Source organism: Cenococcum geophilum (genome assembly GCF_001692895.1).
Source record: "Cenococcum geophilum 1.58 unplaced genomic scaffold K441scaffold_50, whole genome shotgun sequence".
NCBI classification, from domain to species: domain Eukaryota; kingdom Fungi; phylum Ascomycota; class Dothideomycetes; order Gloniales; family Gloniaceae; genus Cenococcum; species Cenococcum geophilum.
In genome coordinates this window covers 529,883-546,670 of record NW_027137608.1, presented here as the reverse complement: position 1 = coordinate 546,670, position 16,788 = coordinate 529,883, and the positions used below count along the sequence as shown (strand labels likewise).

The following is a 16,788-nucleotide window of genomic DNA, read 5'->3' as shown; positions in this document are numbered from 1 at the left end:
CCCTCACCACGTTTCCGGCTTCAAGGTGAAACCCGGAAAACGTGCGTGTATTATTTGGGGCTTACGCGCGGTTGTCATGCCAGTTATCGATAGGGTCGCCAAATACACACTCGCAAATCATCGCGACCATATAGCATCTTATGCCTCACCAGCTCCATCCTCATCCCTCTTATTGCTAGATCGTCTCTGCTCCAAAGCGACAGCAGTCCTTCTTCCCAACCTGGCACTGGATCGGGGTCCGAGTCTCTGTGCGCCTTCGTCATAATAATACAACAACACTATTAACAAAGCGCGTAATGGCCGACAATTACCAGGTACTCGAAGAATTGGGCAGTAAGTATTTAAATTCGATAATTTAATGATACCCGCTAACAATAAGCATAGGTGGAAGCTTTGGAGTAGTGTACAAAGCTATCGAGAAGTCTACAGGCGACCTCGTTGCTATTAAGCATGTATGTTGTCACTGGGCAATGCAACAACCAACCTCTTGTCCACTTCTGACCGACTCCACAGATCGACCTGGAAGGTAGCGGAGATGAACTACAAGAAATCCAGCAGGAGATCTCTCTCCTCAGCACATGCGCCAGTCCCTACGTTACACAATATAAGACTAGCTTCGTGAAAGGTGTCAAGCTATGGATCGTGATGGAATATCTAGGTGGAGGTTCTTGCTTAGACTTGGTATATTTTGCTAGAAGGGACCAGAAAGGGTGCAAGGGCTAACTCAAACAGCTGAAACCCGGACCATTCAGTGAAGCTCACATTGCCATTGTCTGCCGCGAACTCCTACAAGGCCTCGACTACCTCCACCAGACCGGAAAGATCCACCGCGATATCAAAGCCGCAAACACTCTTCTCTCACAGGCCGGAAAAGTCAAGATTGCGGATTTTGGGGTAGCAGCACAATTGACAAATATCAAATCACAACGTATGACCTTTGTGGGCACACCCTTCTGGATGGCGCCGGAAGTCATCCAAGAGGCGGGCTATGACTTTAAGGCAGATATTTGGTCATTAGGTATCACTGCTATGGAGCTAGCTAATGGAGAGCCACCAAATGCAGGCACACATCCTATGAAGGTGCTATTCTTGATACCTAAAGCGCCTGCTCCTCGATTAGAAGGGAACAATTGGAGTCGGGAGTTCAAGGATTTCGTAGCATCATGTTTGATCAAGGATCCAGATCGAAGACCCACAGCAAAGGAGCTCCTACGGCATAAATTCATCCAACGTGCTGGGAAGGTAGAGGCGATGCGTGAACTTATTGAACGAAAACAGATGTATGATGCCCAAGAGGAGAAAACATCACATCCGAAATACTACGAGGAGACAATGTCAGTATATGTCAATCTCGAATAATCACGGATACAAGATTTTAACTAACATTTACAGGCACGATATCTCCCCACGCGATGAACAAGACGAATGGGTCTTCGATACCATCAAGCCAGCAACAATCGCACCGACTCGTCATACCTCGAAACGACGCAAGCTTGCTCGTGTACCCTCGAACGACACCGAGTCCTGCGAGTCTCTTATGCAGCGGTTAGATCTCAATGCTACACCGCTGGGCGAGATCACTCAATCCCCGCGTCAAACACCTCACCGCCAATCATCGCAGCGCAAAGCTTCCGCAGCAACCGCCATTCGCGTCCCGTCATCTTCCACGCCCACAGCGCGGCGGGTGAGCAACCAGCAACCACAGCAGAAGCATCCGCTAGGCGTTGATCTCTCATTTGGCAACTCCCCTTCCACAGTCCGCCAATTCAAGCGTGTGTCTTCCGCTGAGCGAAGAGCCGCGCTCTGCTCAAACCCACCCGTCCACCCCTTCCATCCAAACCCACAGGCACCGACCTTCCGGCCTTCCCCGCCCAATTCCACGCATCCTGCAGACACCAACCAAGAGAACATCCCACCATCAGATCACCCGCGCACCCTAATCACCAAAGAAGCGCTCCTCGGCCGCAGAGCCTACGGCAAAGTCCTCGACCCAGCTTTCCAAGAAAGCTACGCGCAGAGCGGCTCGCAAACTCAGCGCGAAGCCATCGCGCGCGTCGCACAAGCATGGGCCGGCCTCGACCGAGTAGATCCCGAAGGCGAGTTCCTGGTCCTCAGATCCATCATGGACCGGATCCAGGGCGACTCGAAACTGGCCTCGGCGCTGGGCGTCTCGTTCGTGCCGTCCAGCCCCGTGAAAGCCGCGACACCGGCCGCCGCGCCGGCTGTCCAGGCCTCGCTGTCGGGCACGACGCTGTCGGGCGCGACGTGTGTGTGTGAGAGCCGCGCGGTTGAGGACCCGTCAGTGCCGACGCCGACGCCGACGCATACGCCGACGCATACGGGCTCGCCGCAGAAGGGGCCGAAGCTCGTCATGGCGCAGAATAACCCGCATCTGAAGTCGCATCATCGTCGGCGGCAGAGCGCGATCGTTGGGTCTGGCGCCGTGGGGCTAGGTCTGGAGCGCGAATATAGCATCGGTGGTCTCGATGAGAAGAAGCTGCCGGGCCATGTGCAGCCGGGGATGGAGCATGCCGGCTTGTTGGCCGACGTGCTGTACGGGCGGTGGATGGAGGGGCTGAGAAGCCGGTGGCCGTTATCATGAACAGGTCGTTGCGGCTCGGCCCCAGGGTTTGAAGTACCGCGACGGTCACTAATGGACGAGAGAGAGGTGAGCTGCAGGACCGTGTTGTAAGAAAAGTTTGATCTCCCTTCACCCCTTCGCTTCTTGTAATTTTTTCCTTGGTTGGCGGTTTGGTGCAGCATTGCTGGAGCTATGTCTCTTGCTCACTGCTTTCTCTTCCTGCATGATTGCGGCACTAAGTTTGCATTTGGATTGGCGTTTGACTAGTATTGCTCGCTTGTTTGTGTTGCTTGGACTGTTTGCTACCCATGGAGCCTTTAGACTATTACTTGGATAATATGAGAGGTGACGGCCGTGCCTTCTTATCAGGGGAGCGAAGATGGAGTTGAAGAGGGGGTGGCGAACGGATGTATGTATATAATGGAATGAGATGATGAGAATGAGATATTCTCTAATACGTACCGAACCCCATGTGCTTTGATGATGCGATGAGTGTTCTTCTAGAGCGTTCTTGACGATGCTTGTAGGCTTATTAATTTTACTGGGAAATCGGAGACGGTTATATTCTATAGCCCTGTAGATAATTGAGACGGAGGCCAGTAAGAGCTCCACAGATGTATAAGAATAAAAGAGATATCTGCTAGCTGGTAATTGGAGGATAAATGCATACGAAAGATTGCATGAGTGCACACTCGTTGAAATCGAAGCGCAATAATTGAGATGCACGCATGCACACATGGATTTTCCTTCAATAGCCGGAAGGCCCCTGGAACCCACCCGCTGAAGAACCCGTAGGTTCATTATCGCAAGCCACTAAATCTTTCGATGAACCATTTCGTATATCTGGTGACGGTGTCATAATCTCCAATTACGATGAAGACGATAGATCGCCTGCCATATCCTGCGGCGGTCTATACTCAAGAAACTTGCATCCTTCTGTAGAAGATAGTTAGCACATGTATTTAGGCCATGCGGTAAATTATATGTTAGAGCGAAAGAGTATTATAAACCATCACCATGATCCTACAAGGCTGTAAATATCAGAAGCAGTGCTCACCATTTTCTGCTTGAAAACTTTCGACAAGCATTATATTGCCAATGTACCGAGTGGGCTCATATCTTACTTCACCTACACTTATCTCCAGAACTTCTAAGTTTGGCATAACATTCAATGAAGACGCAAGTATCTCGCGGGTTTTGCTGGCTACCTCTTCCAGTGTCGTAGTTCCCCACTGATAATCTTCCCAAGTATAGACAGCCACCGCCCTGGTCGAAATTGGTAATAAAATGATTGTGTGGGCAGCTCTGTTATAACCTCTGGGACCGGTTCAGAGATGTCTCTTGAGACTAAAGCGAATGCTGAAAGTGCTAAATATGTTCTCCTGTGACTTGATCACTGTTAACAAAATTGTCAAGACTGTTGATGTCTAGATTCACTAAGGAATCTTTCCGTAGGTCCAGGGCGCTGCGAAGCGTTGAAAAATCACAAAGAGGTATTTCCGAATAGCTGGCTAGGTCCTCAAAATGATCCATGTCTCCGAATGTCCAAGAAAACTCGTGGAGGGCATTGCGTGTTACCGGCGGATTTCTTAACATGATGTCACTGAGGAAACAGTGGTCTAGTATTATCCTTTGAATGCCAGAGATACCTTCTGGGCAAGTGTAGCACGGTAGATCACCTAGAACTAAATGATGAAATTCTACCTTTCTTAGACTGGGAAATCGGAATATTGGGCAGATGAACTCCATGTTTTTCCTACGTTAGGTCGACCATGAAAGGTAAGAGAAAGTTCTTTGAGTGATGACAATAAGGAAGGTATAGTCAGACTTGCTATTAAGCAAGCAAGCTAAGCCGGAAAGCCTTAGCTTGCTGGCTTGAAACTTTTCATACCTAAAGCTGGCTTGCTTGGCTTGATAGGTTAAATAGTCGGCTTGCTTGGCTTGCTTGAAGGCTTGTTTAATTTTATATAGAAATTTTAGAGTAATATACAAAATTAAGCCTAAGCCACTGATTTGGCTAAAAAGCTCCTCCGCAGCCCCGATTTGTAGTCATTATAATATGAGATTATGTAGAGATAACGTAATAAGGAAGCTTGCGTGGCCGAGGGCGTCTAACGCAAGGCTTGGCATGGTGGTGAGGAAGGCTGTAGTAGGAAGGCTTTGGTAGGGAGGAAGATCCTACTAGTAACTCTAACGGTTAGCTACTAGTTATACTAATCGCGGCGAACTTACTACCTTATCTACTAGATTTTTTAAAGCCTATTTTTAAATAGCTGTAATTATACTATAAGGCAGTAATAATATTAGGGCGAAGCTTTAAGCGATATGGCTCTAGTAAATTACTAGCTTTACTAAACGCCCGTTTATAGTCGTCGCTTATAGCCGGTATAGTTAATATATTAAGAGCCATCTATATAAGCTTTGGCTGGGTTATTTGTTCCTACCACCAGTAGAGTATAGGGTCGTTTGTTAGTGGGTAATTGTCTAGTAATAGCGGCAGAGTTTTTTAAGCTTTATACTTATCTAACGCGTTAATAAAGCTTTAAGCTATGCGGCTAGTATTAGTATAAATATAATTGTCTCTGGCTGACGATGCGTGCGCGTGTTTTAACGGTAGATAAGCTAATAGAGTATTTAAGGAAGGACTTGGTCGCTCTATATATTAAAGCTAGAGCTTCTTAAAGAATGCGTTACCTTTAATTAACTACTCCGGGTAATCTACCTATGTATTTTAGCAGAAGAGCTTATACTAAGGATGTAGTAGAATAGCTACGTAGTAAACGGGTATATTATTAAGCTTCTTAAAATACTTCTGTAGCTTTAGCTAGCCGCGATTAAGGTTAATTATATAGTAATCCTTAATTGCGTCTTAATCTGGGTAGTTATCTAAAGTCGCGTTAACTACGTAATCCTTCTTTTTTTTAAAAAGCTTAAGTAGCTAATTAAGTATAGGAATAACCTCCTAAATTGCTCTATATAGGCCCGACCTGCCTCTAGCTTTAAGTATCTTTATAGCGTCTTAAATTAGTAATAAAATCTTAATATAGTTATTAATAACACCCTAGTCGTAATTGTTTAAGGCGCCGGCTGCTATAATGGGCGGTAGTGGAGGGACCTTTTTTTGTCTGGTGCGTAGAGGAGCTGCTTCCTTCTTATATTTATTAATTATATATTATATAATTAAGTTAATTAGACCGTAAAGGACGACGGCTTATAAGAAGGCGTTATAATAACTATTTTACCTAGTCTTAACTAGCTTTACTATTTCTAGTATTTTAAAATTAGGGCTCGGCAAGGCCTCTTACTTAGCCTTTTAGTAGGATTTAAATAGTTAATAAAGCTGTAGTGTATTAATAGAATTAAGGATGTTAATAAGGACGCTAAGGGGGCCTTCTTTTTACTATTCTTTGAGGAAACGTTCTTCGTCCTATGTAGTAGAAGTTAGTAAGTAAGCAAGAAGATAATATTAACTCACTAACTTACCAGTACGTTCTCTTAATCGTTTTTATACGCGTCTTTATCTTTTCTAAATATAATTAACTAAGCGATAAGATTAAGCGTATAAGCCGCACACTAAATACACTAATTATCCTTTCTAAAATTAAAGACGGTAGCTAGATAATCTAAGTAGGTGTTATTATTTCTAGCGTTATTAGTAATAAAATAGCTAAGGCTTTCTTTAGTAACTTTAAAATAAGCTAGAACGTCGCCAATTACCGCAGCGTAGTTAATTCTAGTATAGCGACCGAGTTGCTCTAGTAGAGCAATTAAGTAATTAATAACTCTGCCCTTATAATTAAGATAATAAACGCAGACGCTAGTAAATAAGTGCTTACCGCTACGTGTAGTCTAGCCATTAAATAAGAAGTAAAGCTTTAAGCGGGCATTCGCAAGTTTATTATACACGGCTAGTTAGTAGGCTTTATAGTCAACCATTATATAAACGCGAATTAATTAATGGTTCTTTTAAATACAGCTCTTAGCATTAGGATTCGCGGTAGCTATTATATGGCGGAAAGTAGGTGTTTTAACCTCTTGTAAAGGGTAATTGTTTACGGTTATTTATTTAATTACTAATTACTTAAAGCGCTTTACGTTAAAACCGCTAATAAACTTATTTATAAGTCCCTAAGAAATTATATACCTATTATAAAGAAGTTCTAGAACTATTACCTTGCGCTTCTTTATCTTAAATATAATCTCGCCATACTTATTGTATCCGTAGCCTATTTTATTTTCTATAAGGTGTCTCTTAGAAGCAGATATAGCTATAGTAATATTAAATCGGCCACTTAGTATAGAGTGCTGATAATAATACGCGCACTCCTAATATATTCGCTTACTAACACGATATTAAAGCCGATATTTATACTTATAAATAAAGCTAGGGTTCCTTTCTAAAGCTTTATATAGCTACTAGTAGGCTTTAAGTTGGTCCTAGTTAATACCGTTGTAATTAGTCTTATTATTAATCTTATCCGTAGAGGAATTGTTATTAGGCGTAACGTCTTTAGATAGTATAATTATTAGTATAGGCTCGGCTATCGCGTTTAGATTTACTTTAGTAAGGTCCTAAGGCATAGCTAATAAAAGGAATAAAAGAGAACAAGTAAATTAGTAACGTTATTAGGGGGGTATAGTAAGGAAGACTTCCTAGAGTATAGACGCGTTAAGAGCTTAGCAGCAAAACAAGTTAATTAGGCTTAGTGGTTACCTAAATAGTCCTATTTACTCTATTTGCATACTTAAAATATTTTAACTATAACACTAAAAGTCTATCACGAACTTTAGGTCTCTACAAAAATTATATATATATATTTCCTATTAAGCGGGCAAGCAAGCAAGCAAGCAGGCCCTCCTCTGGCTTGCTGGCTTGCCCAAATCAGGCCCTTCGGCTTGCTGGCTTGCTTGATTACCAATCAAGCAAGCCAAGCAAGCTGTCAAGCCAGCTTGCTTAATAGCAAGTCTGGGTATAGTCATAAGCTCAAAAAGAGCGAGCGAAGATGATATACCGAATGAGGAGACTATTGTTGAAAGTCGAAGGCACAGGTTCTCCAATTTGGCACCAAAGGAAGCAATAGAGCAAGTTGTGAATCCTCGTGTCCAAGAACTTCCTTGGATAGTTGTGTGACCCGATTTGGTAGTTTAATTAACTTTAGGACTTGGCCTACAATGTCAAGGGTTTAGCTGTTGACCGTTTCGAACCCTGTAAGTACCTAGCAGAAACGGTCTTTAGGACCCAATTCGAATCCGGGCTTCGAAGAAAGAATTGCAAGAAAGCCTGTAGCTGTAAACTTTGACTGCATCCTTGAAAACAGCCATACAAATTGAGTTGCGGCCTTGCGAAATTCTTTTGACACGACAAGGACTTTATAGAAGTAAGCAGCATCTTCGAGGCAGCTTACAATTTGTAGTAATAATTCGGCTGGGAGGCCGTTCATCCCAGGATGCATTTGTTGATCGTCTGGCTTGGAAGAGAACAACTCCGTAGTGCGTAAGCTAAAAACTCTTTCAAAGAAATTTTGACCGTGCTATTTCGAATGGACAATGTAATTAAATGATCAGTAGAATGTTCGGATAGAAGAATTGATTTGTAAAGCCATAAGAGTAAGTTCTTGCCGTCTTATGCCGGACTAAGCTGTGTACCTTGACACTGGATGCGACTAGGTTTTGTAAAATGCTGGCAAAAAGGCCACACAGGTAGGATATAGGAACCATCCTAGCATAGATTTTAATGCTGTAAGATGTATGGGAGATCTTCGTTTGCGATCGTTGGGGACGAAAGAGTTTATTCACGCTGTTATTCACTATGCTGATGTTTTGACCAGTAGATACTGTTTCGCAATTTGGATGCAACACCAAGACTTAGAAAGTTTCTCCATCTGAACTTTAAATAATCGAACTTTGAGCAACCCAGTTGGGGGACACCAAGGAATCGATCTGGCTTGAAAAGTAAATTACAAGTTCGCCGTATTGTCCGGTAAAATTGGATTGCAAACATAGAAATGTACATAGCTAGCGAGCCATATTGAAGGCTTACCTCTTTGAGAGGAGCTAGTGATAGTCTTAGTAGAATCTAGTAATGACGTTCCAATGTAGTACAGAGTATAATAGTGAGGTGGTAGGTAGAACAAGTAGCAGAGATTTACCTGTCATAGAAAGTTGGCATTAGATTTGTGACTGATACACGCAGCAAGCCAGAGGGCTTGCAAGGAAAAATTATATCTGGAGAGCTGGTTGCAATGAATAGCCGGTGATCTACGCTGGATACGTCCGAAGTGCTTTTGAAAAGTGCATTGCTTCTATTTGCCCTATGGAAGCTGGATATATGGATAATCAGAATACCGCGCAGCTTTGGAGGACACTATCCTCCACGCCTGGAATTCTGAAGTACCCCAGGATGATACGGTTATGGCACAGCCCTACTTCATTCAAAGACATGAAAATAGCGCCGCATCGAAACTAGCTCGATACAGTTCCTTTCTGCGTGTAGGGAAACATCCCAATAGTTAGAGTTATGCTCAGGACTCTTCATGACGGTTTCCAGGGCTTGGGAGAACTGCGCAAACTGTGTGCTGCGGTAAGCAGCCGTCGTGAAGGATAGAGAACCGCTTCACCTTCGACGGTCTCAAAAGGGCACGGGAGATATATTGCTTCAGATCCCGCGAGTGGATTTCAAATCGAATGGAGTTTGTTATTATATACGGATACGCTCGAAGCAGATGGGAAGGGTCGCTCTCTGGGCCTCTGTTCGACTCCATAGGCCTGGGTTTCCGGATGATGAGAGTAAGCTGCTCGAGGCCCATGTCCGGGAGAGATGAATCCAGGGTATCGAAAACCCTTGGTTCCAGTGAAAGATTCAACGTGATGGTGAGGTAGCGGACTGCTCAAGCAGCTGTGATGGCAGAGTTTGTAAGCGATCCCTTAATGAGGTTGCTATGTTCGGGACATGGGAAGTTGTGCGAGAAAAGGCGATTAGTCTAGCATCTTCGTTGATTTGATGGCATGTTAGAAGCGGCAATAGAGCTCTGGGAGCCTTTTCATTAAAAGTGTCAGGGATTCTCGGCCCATTGAATTGGATTGGGAGGAAAACAATTTCGTAAATGCAGACGAAGCTCCACTGGAGGAGTGAGAAGACGAGAATAAGGCTGCATCGTTCATTCAACAGTCATAGCAACGAGCATGAAAGAGGGTTAGAGTTGACGGATGTCTTAGAAGTATGTAGAGTGAAAAAAGAGTCCAGGTGGAAAACGCAGGGATGCTGACTACAGGCTTGGCCGTTTTCAAAATATTTCGGGAGACATCAACCTTCGCATGGCTCTCGCGCAAGATCAACGAACATCTCGTCATAGCCTTTCTAATGAATGTATCACAGAGGTGCTGCAAGTCAGCCCTGCGCAACAGCGTACTGAGCTGCTGGAGCACCAATGCCTCCGCACGCGCTTTCTCGTTGAGTGCGTTCCGCCAGAAAACTGGTCAGTCCAAGAAATCCCCGTCTCATCCTATTCCCATTGCGTCTCTTCAAAGGTCTGACACGTCATTCCCAGGTAGTCTGCCAGTCTTTCAGGAGAGCACATCTCCCGAACTCTCCGCTGTCCTAGCCACTCTAAATTCCAAGATCCTGCTCCCCGCCCATCTCAACTCCGATCAACAACAGCTCATTTACCGAAAGAAGAATGCATCTAGGCTTGAAAACGAACCCATATACGTGCAGATTGGAGATGTCGAGATGCCGCTCGAGCATATTGATCGGATAAAGGATGTGCCATCACGATGGACAGTGCTGAAACAAGCCATCGAGTTGTCTAAGGATCAGAAAGATTGGGAGAACGTGGTCAGGATGCTAGAAGGATTTCATTTGGCAGGAATACATTTCAAAACACGACATCTGCTCAAGTTTATACGGAGGGCGAGTGAGGCAGGTATGCAGCATATTGTGCTCCGGGCTTTACAGCAGGTTAAAACGACTGGGTTGTCATTGAAGAGCCCAGAGGTCTTGGAAGCCGTCTTAATTGGCATTCATAACATGGCCTCGCGATCTGGGTGGGAAGCAGGGAGTACGAAAAAGGCGTTGGCGTTTGCGGAGCAGGTGATGGAACTGATGGAGAAGCCTGAACACCTTGGCACCGGTTTTGCGAAATTCGGAGATCCGCGAACCAGTCCACTAGTCATTGCAGTGCCTTTGGAACTCGCTGCCGTAAGAGCGGCAAAACACCTAGACGGGAAAGATAAAGATGGGAAGGTGAAGATGTACGCTGTTCGCTTGATGGCATCATTCAAGCAGGACAACTTCTTGAAGGTAATTCCGTTTCCATTTCAATTTGAAGTATAGTAGTTGCTAATTTCTGAACAACAGACCTCTCTTCCTAGACTATTCTCTGCTGATCTGAAGATTTCGGAAGACATGTCGTTCAAGAGTAAAAGGGCACGAAGTTCGGACTACAATTCCCTAAAGCACAAAATTCCCGCGTGGATACCTGTGTGGTATGGTTTGCGGATCGCGTCTTTGGAGGTGCTTGGTGAAGATATGCCTATGCCTAAGGACGCACAGAGTGTCATAGCTCTTGTTGACGGGAGACTGACGGCTGCAGTGGATACCATCCGTAAGGAAGCTCCTCGTAGTGTAAATGTGGAGGAGCTACCTTGTATCAAATCACTGAAAGAATGCGGGCGATAGTTATACACCGTTTGTATGATAGTGTACTGTATATTTTTATAGAAACTTTGTGTCAACCGCAAAAAGTGGGTCATAAAAGAAGGACTCGTGTGTAGATTGGTATTACACCGCTGTTAAGGTTTTATAAAGCCTTATTTTTATATAATGGAGGCTCTATATTAATATTTTTGGTGTTTTTAGTACTAACTGCCGCCTAATTAACATAATGATGTTACTTATATTAATATCTGTTGGTAAGGGGGGGGGGTTACGTGGACATCCACAGGAGCTTCCTGAGATCACGTGATTGCTTTCGTCTGTTGTATATATTCTCATCCTTCGTGACTGCTCCACCTTATGGAGTCCTCACACACCATACACCTGCATCCCCGGGTGACAATATCCTCTATCCTAATCCTTATCTAATACCTTCTTATTGCTTAATCTACTTAGCTTATTATCTATTTCCTTATTATCTACTTCCTTATTTGCCTATATAGACTATTAAGAGACCTTTTTTACCTTTTCTATAGCGTTTTATAGAGCCTTAAAGCGAGCTATCCTTTGCATTAATACATCGGAAAAATATTCGCAGGCTGGGTTTCAAACTACCCATCAAGTGAAATCAAATGCTGCCAATTAGGTCAATTAGGCGCCAAATGGCTGCAGTCGACGCTGACGTCGTTGACGCATTTGACGTTTTTGACACGCAGGCTGCGCGCAGGCTGCGCAGAGCCTGCGCATTTGGCGCAATTGGCGAACTTAGGGTTCGTTCGGTTGCAAATTGCCTCCGTTACAGAATCTGTTCGATCTGTGCGTATTTTAGCGTCGCCCATTTTATAATTAGTGGCGGCTACTACCGTGGTTCAGTTGAATCTGTAATTGAGTCGATCGTTCGGTGGGCCTCCAGATGAGGCTCCAGATTTGGCTTCGCACAATGCGTGATTGATTTTGGTGAGCGATTCGAGTGACCCCCTCTGCCGCTAGGCCTCTATCGCGACTCCCTGCCTTGGTGTAGTAATGGAGCCTCCTCCTCAGTCAACGCCCTCTCTGCAATTAACGCATTCTACACCTTCGTCCACCTCCCGTAGGAGTTGTAGCAGAGCTACAACGATGCGCCCAGAAACAAGCCCATCGCGATCGCAAGGGTTAAGATAATAACATTATATACGGCTTGCAAATGCGACAGCAGTATCGCGATCAGGGTGTGTGGAGTCGTCACTTGGGCGCATATGCGAGAGCTCCAGATTGAAACGGAATATGTAACGGGAGCTTGAAGCTACATATTGAAACGGAGCCAAGAACCTCATTTCAACTACTGTATACGGTATAGCTTGCAAATTTGACGCGCTTACCGATATGGAGGAGCTCCATATTCAAACGGCGTCAGATCTACCGAACGACACCCTCATTTCTATATTTGAGCTCCGGTTCCGTTACAATATGGAGCCTCCATATTCGTAACGGAGGTGCAACCGAACGACCCCTTAACACTTAGGGTATGTTCGGTTGCAACTCCAAAACCAATCTGGAGGCTCCAGAATCAATCTGATCTGGAGGTCAAATCTGAATCTGACGCGATCGTTCGGTGATTCTGACGACTTTTCAATCTGGAGCTCCTCCAGATCGGCAGTCGCGTTAAATTTGCACGCTTTACCGTACAAGGTAGTTGTTCTGGAGCTCTTGGCACTAGAATATTCTGGAGGCCTTGACCTCTATCTCCAGATTCAGAATCAATCTGGAGCTCTACGCGACGACGNCTTTGTCAAATATGGCGACTCCACCTGCNTACACGATCCTCACATAGCACCTGTACGTTATATATNANGTCCTTCTTACTCTCGTAATTAGAGTCTTCCTGCGCATGCGCGGCGAGCCGGGCGTGATACGGGTGACGGGGTAGAGGGCCTCAATCGACTTGATTGACGATTGGCACGAGTGGGAGACTCCATTGTATTACGACACTAAGGGAGGAAGCCGCGATAGAGGCCTGAGGGCAGAGGTGAGCGCAAAGGTGGGCGCAAAGGTGGGCTCAAAGGCGGGTTTAAAAATTGATTAATGATTTGGAGCCTCTTCTGGAGCCCCCTCTGGAGCCTTACCGAACAATTGACTCAATTACAGATCAAACGAAGCCATCAAATTAGACGCCACTAGTACCTTACTAATTGACGCCGGAGGATGCACGGATCAAGACAATTCTGATCTGGAGGCAATTTGCAACCGAACATACAGGGTCCGGGAGGTGCATCTAATTTCGCTTGAGCTTCGCCTATGTAGAGCTAGCAGAATTAGATGTAGTGGGTGGCCAGGGCTTAGAGTCGCACCTCTAGAGTTCTTAACTCGAATTTGAAGCTATTCGCAACTTCTCTTCCTTATTAATCTTGTGATATTTACTCTAGACCTTAGTGTAATAGAGCCCTCCTCTCGTTAATATGAGCTCCAAACGTACTGCCGCTGTCGCCGTTGGAAGTCCTTCTCGTCCACCCTTTTAAAGGCCTTGACTGTGGCCATATTCGACGGAGGCGACGACGAGAGTTACACCACGATCTAGAATAAAGATCACGATATTAGTAAGGAAGAGATATTGCGAATAGCTTCAAATGTAAGGAAGCGACGTCTCCCCCTCCGCCGCTACATCTAATTCTGCTAGCTCTACATACTAATTTAGGCGAAGCTCAAGCGAAATTAGATGCCACCGGCGATTTTTTAATTTTCCAATTTTCGCTTATTTTCGCTTAGGCTCTACAAGGGGGTAATGCCTCCCCCTGCTAGTATGAAGAGGAAAGTAAGCGAGCCCCAAGTAATATAGCAGGGCTAGGTTACTTAGGGCTCGCTTATTTTCCTCTCCATAATAGCAGGGGGGCGTCTGAGCCATTCATGTTACCCCCTTGTAGTAAGCCCCCTAGTAACGCTATTAAAAAAATAATTACGTAATAATTTTTTAATAAAAAGTTTACCTAGAGGGAGTCTTATAATACGCGTATTATATAATATATAATACTATACTAATAGTACTACTTAAAAGACTTTGATATTATAAGTAAAAAGGTTAATTAATAAAATCGCCAATTGCGCAGTTTGCGCGCAGGCTGCGCGCAGGCTGCGTGTTAAAAAAACACATAGGCTAGTCGGTCGAGTTGCCAAATGCCCTCAACTGCGCGCCAATTGCGCCGACGACCGACCATTGAGGCCATTGATAGGGGTCAATATTTTACCGATGTAGAGTCCGTAGAGTTATAGCCCGTACGCGCGATTAAGAACACGAACTTTATCGCGTTAAGATAAATAGATAACTTTATTAATTAAATATACTACTAAAATGGTATATAATAATATATTTAATAATATAGACCTTATACAGCCTACTTAATATATTATTCTTAAAAATTAAGTTATAAAAAAGCTACCGCTAGAGCCCACACTACTACTTTATTTAAAAACTCTTATAATATAGCAAAACGATTAACCGCCTAAATATATAGCTTATTAATTGGTGCGTACGGGCCATAACTTTATAGACGTTATTATTAATATAAGGGCTATCCCTTGTATTAATAATAACGTCTATAGAGTTATAGCCCGTATATACTAATTAATAAGCTATATATTTAGGCGGTTAATTATTTTACTATATTACGAGAGTTCTTAAATAAAGTAGTGGTGGCTTTTTTACGACCTAATTTTTAAGAATAATATATTAAGTAGGCTGTATAAGGTTTATATTATTAAATACATTATTATATACTATTTTAGTAATATATTTAATTAATAAAGTTATCTATTTTATCTTAATATAATAAAGTTTGTGTTCTTAATCGCGTATATAGGCTATAACTTTACGGACTCTATTAATGTAAGGGATAGCCTCTATAGCCGCTACGCAGGATTCCTCTTATTATTCCTATGGTATTACTAAAGCTTCTACTTTAAGTTTTACCTCCTTTATTACTTAACCTACTATTATATAAGCGTCTATAGTCTTTTTTCTTTATACTATGTTGCCTATAGCTACTAACGCCTTTTATACTCTTTTTGCTGCCTAATTTACTCCCTAAATCCCTTTTATATTAATCTATAACCTTTTTAGCCTTTATAGTAGTAGCTTAAGCCTCCTTCCTTTCTTAAACTTATACTTTAACAATTATAACTACCTCTTTTTTCTCCTTTTTAAACTACTCTCTAGTATTCTTAATCCTTTACTTAGTCTCCTCTATAGCCTTTCTAGCATTAATAAGTGCCTTAGCCGATTTAGTAGGAAGGACTAATTTAGTTAAAAGTACTACCCGTTTCTTTTTCTTCTTAGCTCTTCTATTTATAGCGCTGTTTATAATAAAGCCTTATAGGAAATACTGTTACGGTGCTGCAATAAAGTAGACTAAATAACTACGTTGTGGTATAAAGAGGAGAAGAAGGTAAAAGGGGGTATCGTATATAAATAGTAGGGCCAGCCACTAAGGCGCTAGTAGTGGGCCAGCTAATAGTAGGAAATAGTACGAGATAGTATAAGACAGTATAAAACAGTATGCGTTAGGTTAGTGCCGTGACAGTACTTCCCTCCCTAGAAGGTTTGGTCCCTAAACCGAATAAGTAACTTATTTTTACTGCAAAGATATTACTTTTACTTACCGCTCTTAACCGAGCTAATAGCGATTTTCTATGCCGGGCATAGAAAATCCTAATTAGTTAGTTTAACGAATAAAGTTGGTAGAACTCTACACCGCCACTATATAGCGCTTCTTGGCAAAAAACTAACTAATTAGATAACTTTAACTGGCGGTTAAAGTTCTATAAAATCTTAACCACTATAAATTATCTTTGTGGTCGGCCACGGTTTTAGCGTAACTCTCCCTTATCTTATACCTAGTCTAGGGGTCTTAGCTTCTTAGGGTATTATTTATAAAACTTTAGTAGTGCGCGCTCGCACCCTTTTAGGGATTTCTTAGGTTCCTAGGTTTTCTTATTATAATACTTCTACTTAATATAATATGTTAAGCCGTGCTTGTCTATTTATTTATTGTATATATTAAGGATTTTTTTTAAATTCCCACTTATCCGTGATATTGCCGTTATTATCCCTTTTAGCTATCCTACCTGTAATATTATAACATTTCTCTTTGTTAATATATGCTTAACTAAAGATCTCTTTAGGGAACTAGAGGCGGACTTTTAAAGTATAGAAAGACTTATTAACACAAATATGGTCTAGGAGGTTAACTATAACTACTCCTCTATAGGTAGCTAGGATGGGCTAGGGTCTATCCTAGTTATTATCTTACTTTCTTTTAGGCCGGTTAGTCTTTATATTTTTAAGGCTAACTATAACTATATTATCCTTTTTAAATATTATACCCTCGTCTTGTTTTATATTAGCGTTATCTTTATAGCGTTGCTAGGAGATATAAGCTAGGGCTTTAAGCTAGGTTAGGATGCGCTTAAAGCGGTTAGCGATAGTATTAGCTTATAGGTACTCCTTTTTTATATATATAGATAGGGCTAATAGCTAGGGGCCTGCTGGTTTAATACCTAGACGTGGGTTATAGCTATAGTTGGC

At 43.0% G+C, this 16,788-nt stretch overlaps 3 protein-coding genes across 3 annotated transcripts; 2 read left to right on the top strand and 1 right to left on the bottom strand.

Moving 5' to 3' along the window:
- The first annotated feature begins 151 nt into the window (after nt 1-151).
- Nucleotides 152-2,615, top strand: K441DRAFT_618474 (Pkinase-domain-containing protein). The gene is made up of 5 exons (XM_067645837.1): nt 152-333; nt 385-452; nt 514-681; nt 733-1,334; nt 1,393-2,615. The coding sequence occupies exons 1-5, from the start codon at nt 297-299 to the stop codon at nt 2,600-2,602; spliced, it is 2,085 nt and encodes a 694-aa protein (XP_067499564.1). The 5' UTR covers nt 152-296; the 3' UTR covers nt 2,603-2,615.
- Nucleotides 2,616-6,709: 4,094 nt separating this feature from the next.
- On the bottom strand, nt 6,710-6,904 carry K441DRAFT_581175 (uncharacterized protein; the record flags this gene model as incomplete). The annotated part of the gene is made up of 1 exon (XM_067644403.1): nt 6,710-6,904. A coding segment is annotated over one exon (195 nt), but the record flags the coding sequence as incomplete, so codon positions are not given.
- Nucleotides 6,905-9,897: 2,993 nt separating this feature from the next.
- On the top strand, nt 9,898-11,410 carry K441DRAFT_618469 (uncharacterized protein). The gene is made up of 3 exons (XM_067645836.1): nt 9,898-10,056; nt 10,129-10,880; nt 10,938-11,410. Exons 1-3 carry the CDS (start codon nt 9,942-9,944, stop codon nt 11,256-11,258), a joined length of 1,188 nt encoding a protein of 395 aa, XP_067499562.1. The 5' UTR covers nt 9,898-9,941; the 3' UTR covers nt 11,259-11,410.
- The last annotated feature ends 5,378 nt before the right edge of the window (nt 11,411-16,788 follow it).